The 18,455-nt window shown below is 35.0% G+C and overlaps 1 protein-coding gene across 1 annotated transcript in view; it reads left to right on the plus strand.

The window, feature by feature from the left end:
- The window catches only part of LOC150094899 (uncharacterized), a 269,654-nt gene that overhangs the window by 114,626 nt on the left and 136,573 nt on the right, over positions 1–18,455 (plus strand). The window contains exon 9 of the mRNA XM_090411271.1: positions 11,894–12,094. Coding sequence (XP_090267397.1) covers positions 11,894–12,094 — 201 coding nt within the window. The remainder of the gene's footprint in view (positions 1–11,893; positions 12,095–18,455) is intronic.

Below are 18,455 nucleotides of genomic sequence, written 5' to 3' on the forward strand. Positions count from 1 at the left end.
CATTTTCTTGATTTTTTTCACTTTTCCTTGAAATGTGGTGAAGCACTGATTGCACAGCAGCAGCTCTCATAAAAAAGTTTGGAGTATCTTTCTGAGATACTCCACAACAAACCTCATTGCTTTCAAGCATGCCCAAGCAAAATGCATCCATAGTCAGAGCCTAAAGGAATCCTGGATCCAGTACACATCTTCAGTAACAAAGCAACCACAGCAATGAAGTCTGGGATAAAATCCAGAAAATAATGGAAGGGCAGATATATTACCCACCCACTTTTGATCCTTAAACATAATGGATGTGTATTTGCTAACCCAATAGTAGTTATTGACACTCTTGGGAAGATTTTTACCAAAACATCAGCAATATCTTCTTATTCCCTTTAGTAAAGCAAAAAAAATAACAAATTCTGTTCTCTTAAAGTGGTATGAAAGATTACAAACAGGCTATTCACAAAACAAGAAATGAAAGCTGCTTTGCTTAAATGTCATCCAACCTGTTTGGACCAGACAACATCCATTATGAGATGATCACACATCTACCATGGATCAACTGCCTTACTCATTCATTGGAATTGTCTGTGAGACCATGTTTCTGAATATCATGCAAAAGGCAGTTATGAATGCATTTCCTAAGCTAGGAAGGATCCAAAATTCCCATTGAACTATCGACCAGTTGCTCAAATCAGCTGCTTGTGTAAGATTCTTGAAAAAACTGTTAACTCTTGCCATGTATGGTTTTTGAAGAGAAGCAACCTTTCTTTCAGAACACAGTACAGCTTCTGCAAGCATCACTCAACAACTGATCATCTAGTCTGACTAATGGAAGCATCCATTAGGGATGCCTTTCGGGAACACAGGCACTTAGTGTCATTTCTCTTTGATATGGAAAAGCATATGACACTGCTTGAAGGTTTGAAATATTGAAAAACCTACATAACTTTGGTCTCAGTGGGAATCTCCCTCCTTTTATCCAACTGAATCTTTCAAGTATGAGTGGGAACCACCCTTTACCAAATGTATACTAAAGAGGAGGGAGTCCTGCAAGGTTCCCTTTTAAGTGTCCCTTTTTTTTTGCATTCAAGGTTAACTCAATAACTGAACAACTTCCTCTACCATCTTCTGTTATTTTCTTTCTACATGCCATCTCCCCTCCCTCCTGTTGTCTACCAGTAACTTTTTCAAGTCCATAGAATGGAATATCCTGATTTTCTGCCTGTTTACATAGATGATTCAAAATCAGATGCTCTAGTAGGGTCTTCTCAACTATCCTCCCAGATCCCACCAGAATGTAACAACTTTACTGCTCAGTTGTATAGTATAGAGCTTTCTTTAAACTACATAAGACTGCAGCGATACCAAAGGTTCATTATATATACATTTTCAAAGCTTTCTATAGGCAATAAGAAAAGAAGCATAGAGCTGCAGAAACATCTGAGTTTCTCTCTCTCTCTCTCTCTCGCATCTGACATGTCTTCTTTAAGTTGTGGAAATTACATTTAGATTTGCTTCTGTTGGATTCCTAGCTGTGTTGGGATTAAGGGAAACAAGACTATAGATATTGCATCTAGGTCATTTCTCAAGCCTTCACCATCTACCTCTGCACTGATTACAGGCAGATCATAGAAAACTTGTATCCCAGTGGCAGTCATCACAGAATAGAGAGGCCATCAACAAGCTCTATCAAATCACACCTGAAATCAAATGGGCCAGTCTAGTCTATTCAGGAACTATAAATAGGAAGTTGTTTTTGCTCAGCTCCACAGATATCATAGTCATCTCGCACATTCCTTCCTATTCAAAAAGTGATAGCATGCCCAAGTGCAAGTTCTGTGGTAGTACCAGACTAACATCATTCACATTTTAATTGACTACCCTCATTTTGTCAATGAGCATGGTCACTATTTTAGTCATATTCATAATTATTCTGAGCCATATATGATCAGGCAGATTTTATCAAACTTGTATTTTTTCCATTTTTAAATTTTTATCATCATCATCATCATCATCAAATTCCTGCCATGTACCCTCAAGGGGTTTACAGGATATGATAGTATTACATGAAAAAAAATTACATCATTGCTAATTTCCTATCTACAATTTTCCTCCAAATCCATCTGTTACTTGTCAAAACTCCAACATTATCAGATCTTATATTTCTGTCATCTAAGGCACTTTGTACCACATCAATCCATCTATATCTTGGTCTTCCTCTGGGTCGTTTTGCTGCCAACATGGCATAGAACACTTGTTTTGCTAATTTTTCTTCGCCCATTCTGTTTAAGTGACCATACCACCTGACATTAGCTCTGCTAACACATTCCCGGATGCTGACAATGTCAAGTTCTTTCCTAATATCCTCATTTTTAATATGATATTGCCATTGATGCCATCTATTCATGCCTATAATCTTTCTCAGGACTCTCATATCTGCAGTCGCTAGTCTTTAGTCAAGTGTTTTACTTCTGACCCAGCTCTCAGATCCATAAGTTAAAACTGGTTTGAATACTGTCTTGTATACAGCTAATTTAGTGTTCCGACTAATTTCTCTCTTATTCCATATGAATTTATTCAGTTGACTTCCCACCATACCATTTGCTGATTCTGTTGTCTATCTCTATATTTAATTTACCATCTTCAGTAAAAATCGTGCCTAAGTAGTTGAAATGTTTTACTTGTTCCACAGGTTCTTTGTTCACAACACAGTTGACATTTTCAGTGATTCTGCCTATTTTCATTGTCTTTGTCTTTTTATTGCTGACCTTCATACCATATCTATTACAACAGTTATTCATTTTAGTCAGAGATTCTTGCAGAGGATTTATTTAGAAGTATAACATTGTCCGCATAAAGCAAAGAGCTGACATTAACATCTCCAATTTTGATCATGTTTAATACCACTTTCCTTCATAATGTGATCCATATAGATAATTAATAACACAGGGGATAATGTACATCCTTGTCTCACACCAGATTTAACATTAAACCACCTTCCTGTACTTCCTTCAATTCTAACTGCTGACTTACAACTCAAATAAAGACTAAGTATTGCTTGATATAATGCCCCATATAACTGTAGCATATTGAATGGCTTCTCTCTTGGCACCTTGTCGTATGCCTTTTGCAGGTTTACAAAACTTAAATACAGATCTTTGTTGTATTCCTGTGATTTCTCAACTATTTGTCATGAAGTGAAAATTTGATCATGACAGTCTGTATTTGGTATGAATCAAGCTTTTCTTCCACAATTTTTCTCAACCGTTTCTCAAGTATACTTGCATATATCTTACCAGGAACACTCAGTAGGGATATACCTCTGTAATTCTCACATTCAGTTTTATTTCCCTTTTTATATATGGGTACTATGAGAGCTCTACTCCAATCATCGGGAATTCGTCCCTCTGTCCAGGCATTCTGAACTATGCAGTGCAGCCACTGTATGACTTTTATACCACCATACTTCAGCATTTCTGGTCGAATATCATCTGCTCCTGCTGCCTTTCCACATTTCAAGCCTTAGATTACTTTTTCTACTTGAAGTATGGATATGTATTCCTGACTACATGCCAGGTCAGTGTTTTTTATCACTGTGCTGTCATCACTGCTTGTTTCATTTAGCAGTTTTTCAAAGTAATTACTCCATACTTCAAGGATATCTTTTTCTCCCGTTTTCATGTCAACTTTTTCATCTCTAACTCCTTTTACAGCACTCTTTCTTCCATTCCTAAGCTTCTTCAACAACCTCCAGAATATTTTGCCACCTTCTTGATATTTATTTTCTATATTCTTGCCAAAGTCCTCCCATGACTTTTGTTTAGCTAGTTTTACACAGTGTTTAGCATTCTTGCATTTGTCTCTGTATTCTCTAAGAGCAAAAGTGACTTATTTGCCAGAACTTTTGATATGCTTTCTTCTTTTCTTTCACTGCCTCTTTAACTTCCTGTGTCCACCAGGGAGTTCTGATTTTTTTTATCCTTGCAGACAACCTCACCACAAGTCTCTCTGGCAGACTCAATCAATGTTTTCTTCAGAGTTTGCCACTGAATCTCCAAGGTTTGATTCCTGTTCTGAAATTCTTTCATTTTCTTTTCAATAATCTTTCTGTATTTTAGTCTACAGTTCACATCTGAGAGCTACTCAAGTTTTATTCGCTTTAAAACTTCCTTATATGTTATTCTTTTCAATATGAAATTCAATTTTATCCTGCTCATGACTAAATAGTGATCACTTCCAATTTCAAAACCCTCTGTACACTCTGGTGTCCTGCACCAGGGAGAAAACATCACTATCAACAATAACATAGTCAATGAGACTTTTCTTATTTCTTGCCTCTTCTCTCCATGTGAATTTGTGCACATTTTTATGTTGGAACATGGTGTTAGTAATATCCAGTCCATGTCCTAAGGAGAAATCCAACAGATATTTGCCATTATTATTAGCTTTGCTCTTTTCTCCAAATTTTCTCAAAATATTTTTGTATGTCTCACAATCATTTCCTACTCTGCTATTTAGATCCCCATCAAGGACCAACTTTTCCTTTTTCATTGTGTCAGTTGCTTTTTCTAAATCGTCTAAAAATTCCTCCCCTTCTACCTTAGTAGAACCTTCTGTGGGACCATAGGCACAAATAAGTCTCATTGTCCAGTTTCCCCATTCTCATATTTGCCCACATTACTCTACTTGAGATTGACTGCCATTCAAGAAGATTAGCTTCGTATTTTGTGTTGAATACTATGGCTACTCCTTCTTTTCCTTGATTGTCATTGCCTGATTATAACATTTTGTATTTATTGCTCAGAAAGATCTCAACAGTTTTTGTCTTTTTTGCTTCAGTCACCCCTATTATGTCGATCTGGTACTTATCTAATTCATCAGCTAGCTCCATTTCTTTGCCATTCAGGCTTCTTATGTTGATAGTATCGATCTTTAACTCTGGTGATGTTGAGTTGGGGTTTGTTTTCAGATTTGTTCCAGTAGCTGACTTTTTGCTGTTCGCCCTGGTTCCCTTGCGAAGACAACTCGGGCCTTGTTTAACCAGGTGACGCCCCAGCCGTTATGAAATTTTGTCATGTTGTACCATCATTTTTTTATTTTGGTTTAACCAATAAGAATATAGTTTGGTCGGCTAAATCCCAAATTGCCAGCCCATCCTCGTTCGTTCAGTATCCAAGTAGATACCCAACAGCGGGTGCACCACGAGAAGGTTAGGATTGGACATTAGGTCAGAAGCCCTGGTCGGTTCTCCACGTTCCTTTAAAGGCTATGTGGAGGTCTCCTCTCAGTTATACAGCTTTGACCCTTAAGCACCCCTTTAAATTTTTACAGAACATCACTATTATTATTACTGTATCTAGATCTTGTGTATATTGTATGTTATTTTTATTTTATGGAATGTAGTTATTATATGTAGGTTTTAATACCCTGGTTGTTTTTATCTATGTTTTTAGAAAGTGTTTTTTATTATTATTCCAGAATCCATGGAATCAAGAGACTCATCTGGAGAACTTTCCTAGGAAACACAAAGTCTATCATACCACTCCTTGAACTCATTGACCGTTCTTGCTCTCACCACTCTATCAGGCAATGCATTCCATGGTTTAACCCCCCCCCTCCACGCAAAGAAACCACTCCTCACCCTCTTCTCACAGCTTTCTTTCACAACTTCCAGGAATGGCCCTTGTCATCGCTACTTTTACACTTGCTTTTTTTTAAATAACTTTTACGCTTTTCTTTATTTATTCATATGAAGTTTCCTCCCTTTTCTCCCCCATCCCTATTGGTGCGAGTTGATCCCCCCCTCATGGGGGTTAAGTATTTATGGCTGTAGATCTGTATGTTCACGGGGCCGGTTTGCCTGCTTGCGGGATGAAAAACCCCAGATAAACTGGGGGGAAAACCCTGCTGTCCACACTCAAGACCAGCTAACTTGGCTGTGGCTGAGGAAGATCCTTAAGCTCTTCATGTCAGCAGTGGGAATCGAGCCCAGGACACTCCTTCCCCAGACATACGGTTGCGAAGCACATAGCCACTAGGCTAACCATGTGGATTACTTTTACACTTGCACACTTTTATGCTTTTACACTTGCTTTTTTTTTAAATCTTTTTATACCTGTTTTTTGTACACTCATTTCTGTACATGTTTATGCTGTTGCTTTACTTATTTATGTATTTACTTATTAATTATTATCTTGCATGTTGTTATTATCTCTATTAGTGCAGTATGACTTTAGCTATCCTTGTACTACTAAACCCTTAACCAAATCAAATCTCTTGCACTTGAAATCCCCTAAAATTTGGAATACTGGAAAAGTCACTTTTTTTTTACAAAAGAAAGGTGCTGAAACTGACTTAAGGAATTATAGACCTGTAACTTTTCATACAGTCCTCTATAAACTTTTTACAAAAATTGTAGATTCCAGAATAAACAACATATTAAATTTCTATTAATCAAGACAGGTTTGTTTCAGAACATAATTTTCAACTTTAGATTATCTACAAGCCTGAAATCAAATAATGAAAACACTAAGGAATTTAATATACCGATTTCATGGCTTTCACAAATTATGAACTTATATGTTTTAGTTCTATATGTTTTAGAGCTTCTAGCATTTTCACTCAGTATACTTGTGAAAATGCTAGAAGCTTTAAAACATATAGAAATAAATGATATTCATATTAATATTAACTAATATATGAAAAAGAGAGAATTAGCAGTAATAAATTTAGATGAAAGAGAAAGAAATGGTAATAAAAGAGGAATCAGACAAGCTGACTCCATTTCTCCAAAACTATTTGCAGCAACTCTTGAATATGCTATGAGAAAACTGAACTGGGAGAAAAGAGAATTAAATATAGATGGGGGAATACTTAAGCAATCTGCGATTCACTGGTGATATTATAATGTCCAATAGCAACATCACCAAAAGAATTAGAATATATTATAGAATTAAAACAGAATGGGAAGAGAAAGGTTAGTAAAACAAGTGTTTTTTGTCAAAATGGGGAAAAAGATCCAGGTTTAGGTGCTTTAAAAGACAGAAATATATGATCTGATAATACTGGAGTCGTGAGGTAAGAGATTAATTTGGAAAAAAATTGTTGATAGAAAGTTAGTAATGATCTTTTCATGTATGTGTAGTACTATCATAATAGCCTGTGCACCCCTTGAGGGTACATATCAGGAATTCAGTGATATAGAATTAAATGAAGTAAGTCTAACTGTAGATCTGAAAATAAATATGGACAAATCTAAAATAAAATGCTCTAGAAAGAAAGAAAACAGAAATAAATCAAAAATAGATTTGAAATAGTGAGTTTATATAAATATCTAGGACAGATCATTACACTGCAGCTCACAACCATTGTAAAAGAATAAAGAATCATCACCAAGTCCAAGTCAAACTTTGAAAGCACCAAAAGCTGCAAACTCGCCTCTTGCCCAAACAACAGTCACTCCTTCAGGTCCCTTGCCAAAGCCACTGAGCTCAACTTCTGCCCACCCAAAGTGGTGAAAACCTGGATAGTACTGTAGTTACCTCTCCGAAAGACAAGGCCAACTTACTGGCATCACTCTTCTCCTCAAATTCCTGCATTAATGACCTGGGCAAAGTTCCCTCCACCACTACCAAGAGCGCTCCCTGCATGTCACCCATAGTCTTTCGACAAAAAGAAATCTGAAGAATCCTCAATAACCTGACCACAAACAAGGCATCTGGTCCTGATGGTATCCCACCTATTGTATTAAAAAATTGTGTCCCATAACTACCACCTATGTTGCCTCTTCAATCTATCCTATTCAACTGGCATCTACCCAGAAACATAGAAGCAGGTCCACTTCTAGCCCATCCCAAAGAAAGGTGATAAAAGTCAACTATGAATTACCATCCAATTTCTCTCACTTCCGTTCTCTCCAAAATTATGGAGAAGGTCATCAACCAACTCTTGAACCACCTTGAGTCATACGGCTAATCAATGACCAGCAGTATGGATTCCACTATTTGCAATTTAGCTTTCACCACCCACCTATGCACTCAAGCCTTGGAGAAATTTGGAGAAACTCACACCTCGACATTTCAAAGGCTTAGCACAGGGGCCTACTTAACAAACTACCATCCTATGGTCTGCCTTCCTCATTCTGCAAGTAAATCACCGATTTCTCACTGATCACTCACTATGTGTGATGGTAGATGGTTTACTCTCTTCAGATTTTCCCGCCAATGTAGGAGTGCCCCAGGGTTCTGTTCTTTCACCCACTCTCTCCCTTTTATATATAAATGACCTGCTCTCTCAGACTTCCTATCCATAGTTTTGCCAATGACAGTACACTCCATTCCTCCTTTTCATTCGACAAACCTCATAGTGCTCAAGCATTGGAATACTCAAGATCTACCATGACCAGTGACCTGATTCAGATCTTTTAGCTATATCCAGTAGGGCAAGGGCAACCTTATAAATTTCAATGCCACCAAAACTCGGTCCTGTCTGATCTCTCACAAGAAAGCACTCTCATCCCTCCTCCTTACCTTCAGTAATACTGAGATATCCAAACATAATCAGATCTTTCTACTTGGACTGACCTGCACCTCCAATCTTTCCTAGCACAACCACATTTCAACTGTAGCTTCTGCAGTCACCAAAAAAACTGGGTGTACTTTTTTGCACACGACACCTTTACACCTTCACAGCTGCTAACTATTACAAAGCTCAAATCCACCCAGCCACGGAATATTGCTCCCATATTTGGGATGGAACACCAAAATCCTCTCTAAAATTGCTTGATTCTGTCCAGAAGAGGGTAATCCAGCTAATTAACACCCCTCCCTTTCTTACACAGACGTCCAGTTTCTGCCTTGTGCCTCTTCTACAGATGCTTTCATGGACAGTGATCTGCTGAATTAGCCACTATTATTCCTCCACTCTCCTCCAAAATCATTAAAACAAGAGCCTCTGCTAACCAACACCCCCTTTATAGTCCATCTTGATACTCACAAAACCAACTTCACTGCCTCCTCCTTCATCCCATCTACTTCTGTCCTTTGGCACAGTCTCCCTCCATTCTGCCTTCCCCAAAGATTACAACCCTCAGCTGTTCAGACAAAAGGCGAACAGATTTCTCCTTTCTTCTACTCTTGCCCACACATCGCATTAATATGTTATAGGTCTTGTGGTCCTTTGTGTGTGTGGATCAGATAAAGAAAAAAAAAGTGATCATAGAATGGAAAGTTCTTAACTATTATGGAGATTTATTTAAAGGAAATTTATCACTCTATTTAAAAAGCAAAGTTTAAAACCAGTGTGTACTTTCAGCAATAATGTATTGAAACCTGGAGCCTTACTAAAAGATAGTTGGAAAAACTGAAAAAAAAAAAAAAAAAAAAAAAAAAAAAACGATTCAGCGAAATGTAGAAAGAATCATACTTGGAATAACATAGTAGATAACAAAACAAACAAAGATAATAAGTAGTGCTGGAAAGATTATGTCATGAAAATGTCTGACAACATATGAACAAAGAGAACAACAGAATGACACCAAGAACTGGACATTGGAGACCAGGTAGGCCAACAGCAAGATGGAAGATATTATGGACATTTATCGCATAGAGATGCACAAATTGGCTAAAATACATGGCGAGGTATTCATCCAGCAGTGAACTGAAGAAAGTTGTTAATATTGAAAGATCTTGCAGGAAGATTTGAATAGACTAGCAGTGTGGACAAAAGATAATCTTTGTTGCCAATTGCCAGTTCATTGCGGTAGTGTAAAGATGCTGGGAATTGGAGATAATGAACTGGGAAGTTGAAGCTGTAGGGTCATATTGCAAACTGAACAAATAGCACAAAGATCAAGGGATCTTTGTGCTATTTGTCATGGATACTTTGTCATGAATACTACTGTATTCATATTTAATTACCTGAGTTTCTTGGGGATGAGGAAGTGGTAGAGAGGATCCAGAGCAAGTGACCCAGATGGAATAAGTGTGGAATGTTTCCTATGAAGAAAGAAAGATTGAAGAAAAAAAAAGGAGACAGAATATAATAGAAATAAATAAATTACTGAGAGAGAGGTTATAGGATACATACAGAAGAAAATTTTCAATATGTGATAAGAGGGAAGAGAATCAGAGCCATCCACTTCTGGATGTTGTTCAAGAGTGTAGTTAGCAGTGTGTGAGGACTAGGGTTCTTTTAGCTTAGAGAGTTAGCTAGATGTAGTTGCGAATACTTTGTCAGTAAACGAGTTTAAGGAGATGCATGTTGTATATCTGTAAATAATATACACTTACAAGAATTAGACTACATAATTGAATCACAGTGTGTGTGCATTAAGTTAGCATGGCAGTTCCTAGTGGTCATATTATGAAATGATGTTCATCTGAAATCAGAACTATAATGAGATACACTTTTTGCTTAACATTAGTCAAGAAATCATTCCATGAAGTTTGGCTGAAGCAAAATATAACTTCAAAAAATATTTCAGGGAAAAAAAAAAATAAGCTCACCAATACACACACACAAATTCTTTGTTATGGCTTGGTTTGTTTGCTACCACGTTACATCGTACTATGAACAACATCACAATTTGATCCTATTACTTTGGGGTGGGGGGATGGATACTTTGTGTTGCAAGCATATTTAGGTTTCCTTTTGTGTGTGTGTGTGTCAATAGTTTATTTTCCTTAAATGAATAAAGGAATAAATGAATTCCATCTAATATGTTATATGAAATGCTGTGTTAGCATTTCATGCATCACGTGTAGTTGCTATTGTTATTCTCATGGAAGGGACACAATTCCACAGCGAATTCAGGTAAAGGTTAAATAAAATTATTTTTAGAAAACATTTCTAGTGTATAGCATAGAGACTCAATATTTTCTCTATTGCATATGGAAGCTTACAGTTTTATAAAACTGAAATTGTCCTTAATATCACCAGAATGTGCTGTAATTGATGAATAACCAGCAAGTAATATATGGGACTGTTGCAGTTATCTTCTGTAAAGTTATATGACTAAGACTGTTACAGTTCATATAATTAGCAAAGAAGACAACAGTTTGGATATCATATGTGAATAACAAGAAGTGTCTACTCAAACTCCTATCAAGAGGCAGAAAGAAGTCAGGTACATGATATTGATTAGTGATGAGGAAACTGCTTGTTTTGTGAACAACTTCAAAAATTGATCAATCTATGTCTCCTTATCATAGATTAAAAAAAAAAAAATTGGAAAGAACGTGAAGTGTGATTTGTTTTTTAGTATAGCAGAATTAATTTCTTGATAAAATATGTTTTTAATTATTAAATGCAAAAAGTTAAGAAACTGATCTAGTGTGTGTGTTGATTTGTAAATGTGTCTAGTAAATTTATTGAGGTAGTATAAATAATTTTTGCATTTTGTCAAATTAAGGTACTACTGCTATGTACCATCCACAGTAGTAGTACCTTAATTTGACAAAATGCAAAAATTTGCTCTAGACTACTGCTGTGTGGTGGTACACATGATTACATACATAACTTGAGTGCTAAGAATTACCATACAAGTTTTTGCCATATATAACTTTTATATATAGAATGATCGTCCAGGGAATTGAAAGAAAACTTCTTGAAAACTATCAGTATTAAATAATCAGAATTATTCTCTCTCTCTCTGTCTTTTTACTTAGTTGGCTACTTCAATTTTTCTCATTGTATTAATCCCTGGTGTACAGCTTTTCTTTTCTGTTTATATATTTTTTATACTTATTTTTTTAATGAAAAAAATGTAGAAATTTTGTCTAAGTTGTGTGAAAAGCACACAAATAAAAACTCAATTTTTAATTAGGCTTTCTTTTATAAGTTAATAGCAGTAATTTTTTTAAAATTTACTGTGTAGTATTAGTCTAATAAGACTATACATTTTCAGGCTATTGAGAAGATACGTATTGAATTAGAAGGAAAGATAGTTACTTTAGAAGCAGAATTGGATAGTGAGAAACAAAAACAAGATGCCATGAAGTCAGAAATGTATAAGCTAAAGAAGAAAATATCTGATACGGAAGAAACGTTAAAGTTGACGCAAGAAAAGCACAAAATTACCACCCAACACTTAGAAGAGACATTGAAGGTGAGACTATTATATATCACCATAACTATATTCTAAATACATTATTAATAAGAAAAGAACCTAGAAGGCTTCAATTTTACAATAAAAATTATTGATAGAAAGAATAATAATTACATCATTATATTGTAAAGGCTTTCATAATAAATAGACTGAAGCTAGAATAACTATAATTTATTGTTGTTATTATTACTGTTATTATAATGTCATTAATACTGATTTAATGTAGATTGAATTCCTGATAGTTTATTGAGGTAGTATAAATGCAAGAAAAAAATTAATATATAAATAAATTAATTATTATATTTACGGCTATTTTGCCTGTTTCTGTTTAGGAGTGCCCCTGTTTAAATGTCATTGGCTTTTTACTCACGGATTCTTAGGGCATCGTAGATGTATATTTAATAAATATATGTAGCATAAAAGAAGTGAAATTTACACATACCTTTTTCTGGGTGTTGTGGCTTTTTTTCTTTCTGCGATGTGCAAACTACTGTGTGTGTGTGTGGGAGGGGTTTTGGCAATGTGGGAGAATTAAAATAGAAATGGAAAAAACCCGGGTTTTTTTTGAATAATATATATATACATATATTATATTATTTGGGATGGGCGGAGCATTTTTTTATATTTTTATAGGGTGGGAAAGGGTGAAAGGGGTTGAAAACAGCAACTGATTTTTAGAGGGGGGGGTTGTGGGAAAGGGGGTTGACTGAGTGCGGTCCTTTTCGACTATGCTTGGTCGTCGTCTGAACATATGGAGGAAGTGGATGCTATGTCAGGTCGGTTTAGATATAATACCCAATCTCACATCAATACATCAATGACTACATGCTACTAATAGAAGCTCGACACGCAAAGAAATGGTATTCGCTAACAAACACCCAATACAACAATCGCACTGCTTCCAACCCTTCAGATATTACTGCCTTAAAACCCACAAAAAACAATTCCATCATCAATCTATCACACCACAACCTCACACCCGATGAAATCACCATCCTGAGCAAAGAACTAAACTTTGGCATATCCCCAAAATACATACAAAACAGAGACAATATTATCGAAATCCAAGCGAAATTAGAGAATGACCCTAACAAAGAAACAATATTCTACAAAATTAACACCATCATAAATAGTAAAATAATAATAAAACCTAACATCACCCCAAACTTACAAAAAGCCCTATTATCCCTAAAAAGGAACCCAAACATTATGATCAATAAAGCTGACAAAGGGGATACAGTAGTCATCACAAACCAAACCGATTACCGATTAACAGCTATCTTAAATGACCAACACACCTACTAAAAAATCCAAATTAACCCCACTCCCAACCTTATTAAACAAATCAACAGTACCCTACACACTCTAAAAAATGAAAACAAAATAGACAAAACCACAATGTAAAACACAACTCCCTGCACCACACACACACACCCCTTGTATGTTCGGACAAATAAAAACCCACAAAGACGGGTACCCGATGAGGCCAATAATCTCCTACAAAAACACCACCACAGCACCTTTATCGAAATTCATAGCGAAAATTCTCAAACCATTAATTACGTCTAACTTCATGATAAAAAACACGGACAACCTTTTCGAAAAAATAAAAAACCTAACCCTATCCCAGGAAGACGTCCTCACTTCATTGGATGCGGCCTCTTTATACACCAATGTGGACGTCCCCAGAACTTTAGACATCGTACACACACTACTCACAGAAGACCACACCCTACACTCTCGTACTAAACTAACGCCCAATGACATTATTAACCTAATAAAACTAATAATCTCGGCAAACTTCTTCAAGTTCAACAACAACATGTATATTCAAATCTTCAGACTCCCAATGGGCCAAAATATCAGCGGACAACTAGCGGAATTATTCCTAGCACACATAGAATCACTCCTACTCCCCATCACCTTTTATGGCAGATATGCGGACGTTATTCTGTGCATTGGAAATCCTACACACATCACCACCTTAAAAGTGTCCTTAAACAGTTACAGCAACAGAACAACATTCACCATAGAAACCGAACAGAACAAATCCATAAATTTCTTAAACTTGACATTAATCAGAACATACAACAAAATAGCCACGAAAGTATACCACAAGGTATACAAAAGTATACCTTGTGGTATTGGAAGCTCCACAACATAAAATTGAGGTCACAACTCCGACCAATAGGCGATAACACAAGCATTTCAAAAGCAGAGGCACCTAACCGACCTGACATAGCATCCACGTCGTCTGAACGACCATTTTGACTATGGTCGTTCAGACGACGACCATAGTCGAAATGGACCACACCCCGTCAACCCCCTTTCCCACAACCCCCCTCTAAAAATCAGTTGCTGTTTTCAACCCCTTTCACCCTTTCCCACCCTATATAAATATAAAAAAAACACTTCGCCCATCCCAAATAATATAATATATATGTATATATATATTATTCAAAAAACCCGGTTTTTTTCCATTTCTATTTTAATTCTCCCACATTGCCAAAACCCCTCCCACACACACACACAGTAGTTTGCACATCGCAGAAAGAAGAAAAGCCACAACACCCAGAAAAAAGATATATGTAAATTTCTCTTCCTTTATGCTACATATATTTATTAGTAAATATACATCTACAATGCCCTAAGAATCCGTGAGTAAAAAGCCAATGACATTTAAACAGGGGCACTCCTAAACAGAAACAGGCAAAATAGCCGTAAATATAATAGTTTGTAAAGAGGAGTAACATGGGAGTTTTCCCAGAAATAATATCCTAAATAAATTAATATTTTGAACAGATTATAAGGTATAAAAGTTGGATTAGAGTATGGTGCAATATTAAATGTTTTTTAAATTCTTCTGACACTTAGCCATTGTGGCATAACATATGCAACCTTAATATTTTTAGTAGAAAATTAGGATATAAATGGAACATATTGTGAATTATACCAAAAAAGTGAGAGCAACTGGTTTTTTGTACTACTCAGCACCACATGTTGAAATATATAGCATGTGGCAAAATATTATGCATATTATTATACTGAAAATATTTTAGTTAATAGAATTTTTAATTTGTTGTATTCTAAACTCATCATCAGCATGCATATCAAGGATTTAGGCCTGTTCCGGCCTTAGAAGTCATCGTTTAAGAGGTCATCCTGGTTTTCTTTTTCCTAACGGCTTGTACTTTAAGGCTTGTTTTGGTAATCTCTCTATTTTCATTCTTTGAATGTGTTCCATCCATTTATGTTTATATTTTTTAATTTTTTTCCTATTACTGATTCTTGGTTTAATTCTTTCATAATTTCTTCATTTCTTTTGTGATCAAATAGAGTATACTTTGCAGTTTTTCTCATAAACTTCATTTTTGCTGTTATTAATCTTTTTTTTGTTTTATTGTCCAGATTTCATTTCCATACGATAAGACTGGTAGGGCTAATGTATTGTATACTTTTAGTCTGGTTTGTTTTTGAACTAGGTTTGGTTTAAATATAGAGTTAATTACACCTGTTATTTTTAAATATTTTGCAATTTTTACGTTTATATCTTTTTCATTTTCATATGTGATCATACATCCTAGATAGTTTGTATTCTAAACTGTATCTGAAAATTTACAAGCTCTGATAAAATAATAATAAATAAATACAGTTGATTCTCTTTTTACGTGGCTTTTTTTACTTGATTTCGAAATAACATGGTTTAGAAAACAAAAGCAATTTTATTTTTACGTGGAATATTTTGATTTAACACGGTTCAAATGGTGCTTATTTTTAAAAAGGATATTTCCATTATCATTATCATTTCCTAGTATGGTACATATGTACTTAAACTTGAATTTTGGACCCCCCCCCCCTTGGTGTTTTAAATATCAGGAATTACTCTGTGCTACAGAATGTAGACAAATGCCAAGTAGAACTTATATAGCAAAATCACAAAAAAATGTTGATGGCTTTAAAGCAGCTAAGGATCATATGACTATTATTTTGCAACAATGCTTCAGGAGATTGTATATTAAAACCATTACTCATTAATCGATCCCTAAGACAGTGGGCAATGAAAGGTGTGGATTTTAACACGTTACCAGTGCGCTGGAAGGCAAATAAAAAGATTGGGTTACAAAAGAAATTCTTAATGAATGGTTCCATGAATGTTTTGCTCAAGAAATTAAACCCTATTTGATGGGGGAAAAAATCTGGACTTTAAAGTTTTATTGATTATAGACAATGTGCCTCTCCATCCTGTTTTAGAACACCTGATTGTGGAATTTTGTTTACTGCCACCTAATACAACATCCTTAATACAACCACTAGACCAGGGTGTGATCGCTACCTTCAAAACTTACTACATAAGAAGAACATTCCAATACATTTTGGATAAAGTAGATAAGAACCATTTACTGACAGTTATTGATGTGAGGAAGAAATTTTCTATTTTGGATTGCATCAAACTTGCTAAGTTGGCATTATCAGAATTGAAACCATCAACTTTAAATGCATGCTGGAAAGCTACTTGGACAGAATGTGTGAAAAAGAAATACCCTGTACCTTTGCATACACTGAATATTCCAATATCATCAGATATTGGAATATATGTTATCATCACGTGCAGTTGGTGGAGAAGGATTTGATGATTTTTCATCTGCAGATATTGAAGAATTGATGGTTGACAAGGCTGTTAGTAATGATGAAATAATAGAAGCTGTCTTTGAGAATCTTGATGAAAAAGAAAAAAGTGATGATGAAGAAGAGATTCTACTCACTGCAGGATTAATTTAAGAAGGGCTCCAAATGGCTAGTAAAATTGCAAAGTAATTTTCTTACAAGTGATCCAAATACTGAATGAGCTGAGCAGTTTAAATGTTAATTGAAGTCATGTATGATGCGATATGAAGATTTATATAAAGATCTAGTCAAAATAGGATTTTGATGATTAATTACAGAGTTCGTGGTAAAAAAAAAACCAACCTTCAGAATTATTGGAAATTAATGTGTTCCAATTTAGTTCCTTTTAATGAAGAAAACATTTCACCATTGCAGTATGAACAGGACAGCCAAAGTGTCTAAAGTGATGGAAGTGATTTAATTCCAGTATCACACAAAAGAATGCAGCTACTGTCAGAAAGTGACGGCAAATAAAATTTAACTAATAACCATATGGGCAGTGTATTTGGACTTTTTTGAATTTCTGTTTTATTAGTGACAGACTATTTTTTTAAGAGATGTATATATATATATATATAATGTGTGTGTTTTGTTTGAAAATAACTTGTTGTTCATATCTATCATATCTAGAACCAGTCTTTTATTTTTTCACATTCACTGTATTCTTTTTTATGCATTTTCATTTACACGATTTTTTCTGGAACCAATCTACCATGTAAATGGAGAATTGGGTATATTGAAAATTCATGATGCTCCTAAATTTAATGTTGGATAAAAAAGCTAAACTATTTTGGCACTGGAGCAGTCCCTTTTATAACAACTAAGCTAAAAAAAAGATAAAATTAGATGAGGTCATAATTAAAGGATATTAATTTGACATACCTGTGTGCAAATTTTTTGAAGATAAAAATAGTAAATAACTTAATGCAAGACTTGATCAAGAGCTGAGATGGTATATGGTATATAATTAAAGGTGATGCTTATAAGATACCAATAATTGACTGTAACAATACATTCAGATTGTTGAAAAATATGAATATAATCAATAACAAAAAAAAATCAGTACTGGAAAGATGAATAATGCTAACTGTTTAAAGGATCTAAAAATAAAGAAAAAAATTTAATAAAAAATACCACATGGCCAGCTCACAGTTTTCTATTGTCAACATCTGATGACATTTTAAATGAAACTAGCACTTGCCATGTATGTTGCTGGCTTACTGTGTATATAATATGATAGGTTTTTTATTCCTTTTGTTTTATGTTTTTATTTTTTCTTTATGATCAGTTTTTTTAAATTCATAGTTTGCATACTTCTTTTTAGTATTGATTTTTTCATTATTAGTTTTAATCACATTTTTCAACAATCTGAATGTATTTTTACAGTCAATTATTGGTATCTTATATTGTGCTTACCACCTTTAATTATATATCATCTTAGCTCTGATCAAGTCTTGTACGAAGTTATTTACCATCTTTACCTTCAGAAAATCTTCACACAGTTATGTCAGATTAATATTTTGATTAAAACTTCATTTAATTGTATCTCTTTTAGCCTGCTTGCTTTAAAAGGGACTACTCCATTGCCAAAATAGCTTAGCTTTTTTATCTAACATTAAATACATACATACATACATCTTCAAGGCCCACCTTTCCTAATTGGGTTGTGGGGGTGGGGGGGGGGCAACAGCTGCAA

Source organism: Typopeltis vanoorti, chromosome 21 (genome assembly GCF_054136105.1).
Source record: "Typopeltis vanoorti isolate ZY-2024b chromosome 21, IOZ_Tvanoo_1.0, whole genome shotgun sequence".
Taxonomy (NCBI): Eukaryota; Metazoa; Arthropoda; class Arachnida; order Uropygi; family Thelyphonidae; genus Typopeltis; species Typopeltis vanoorti.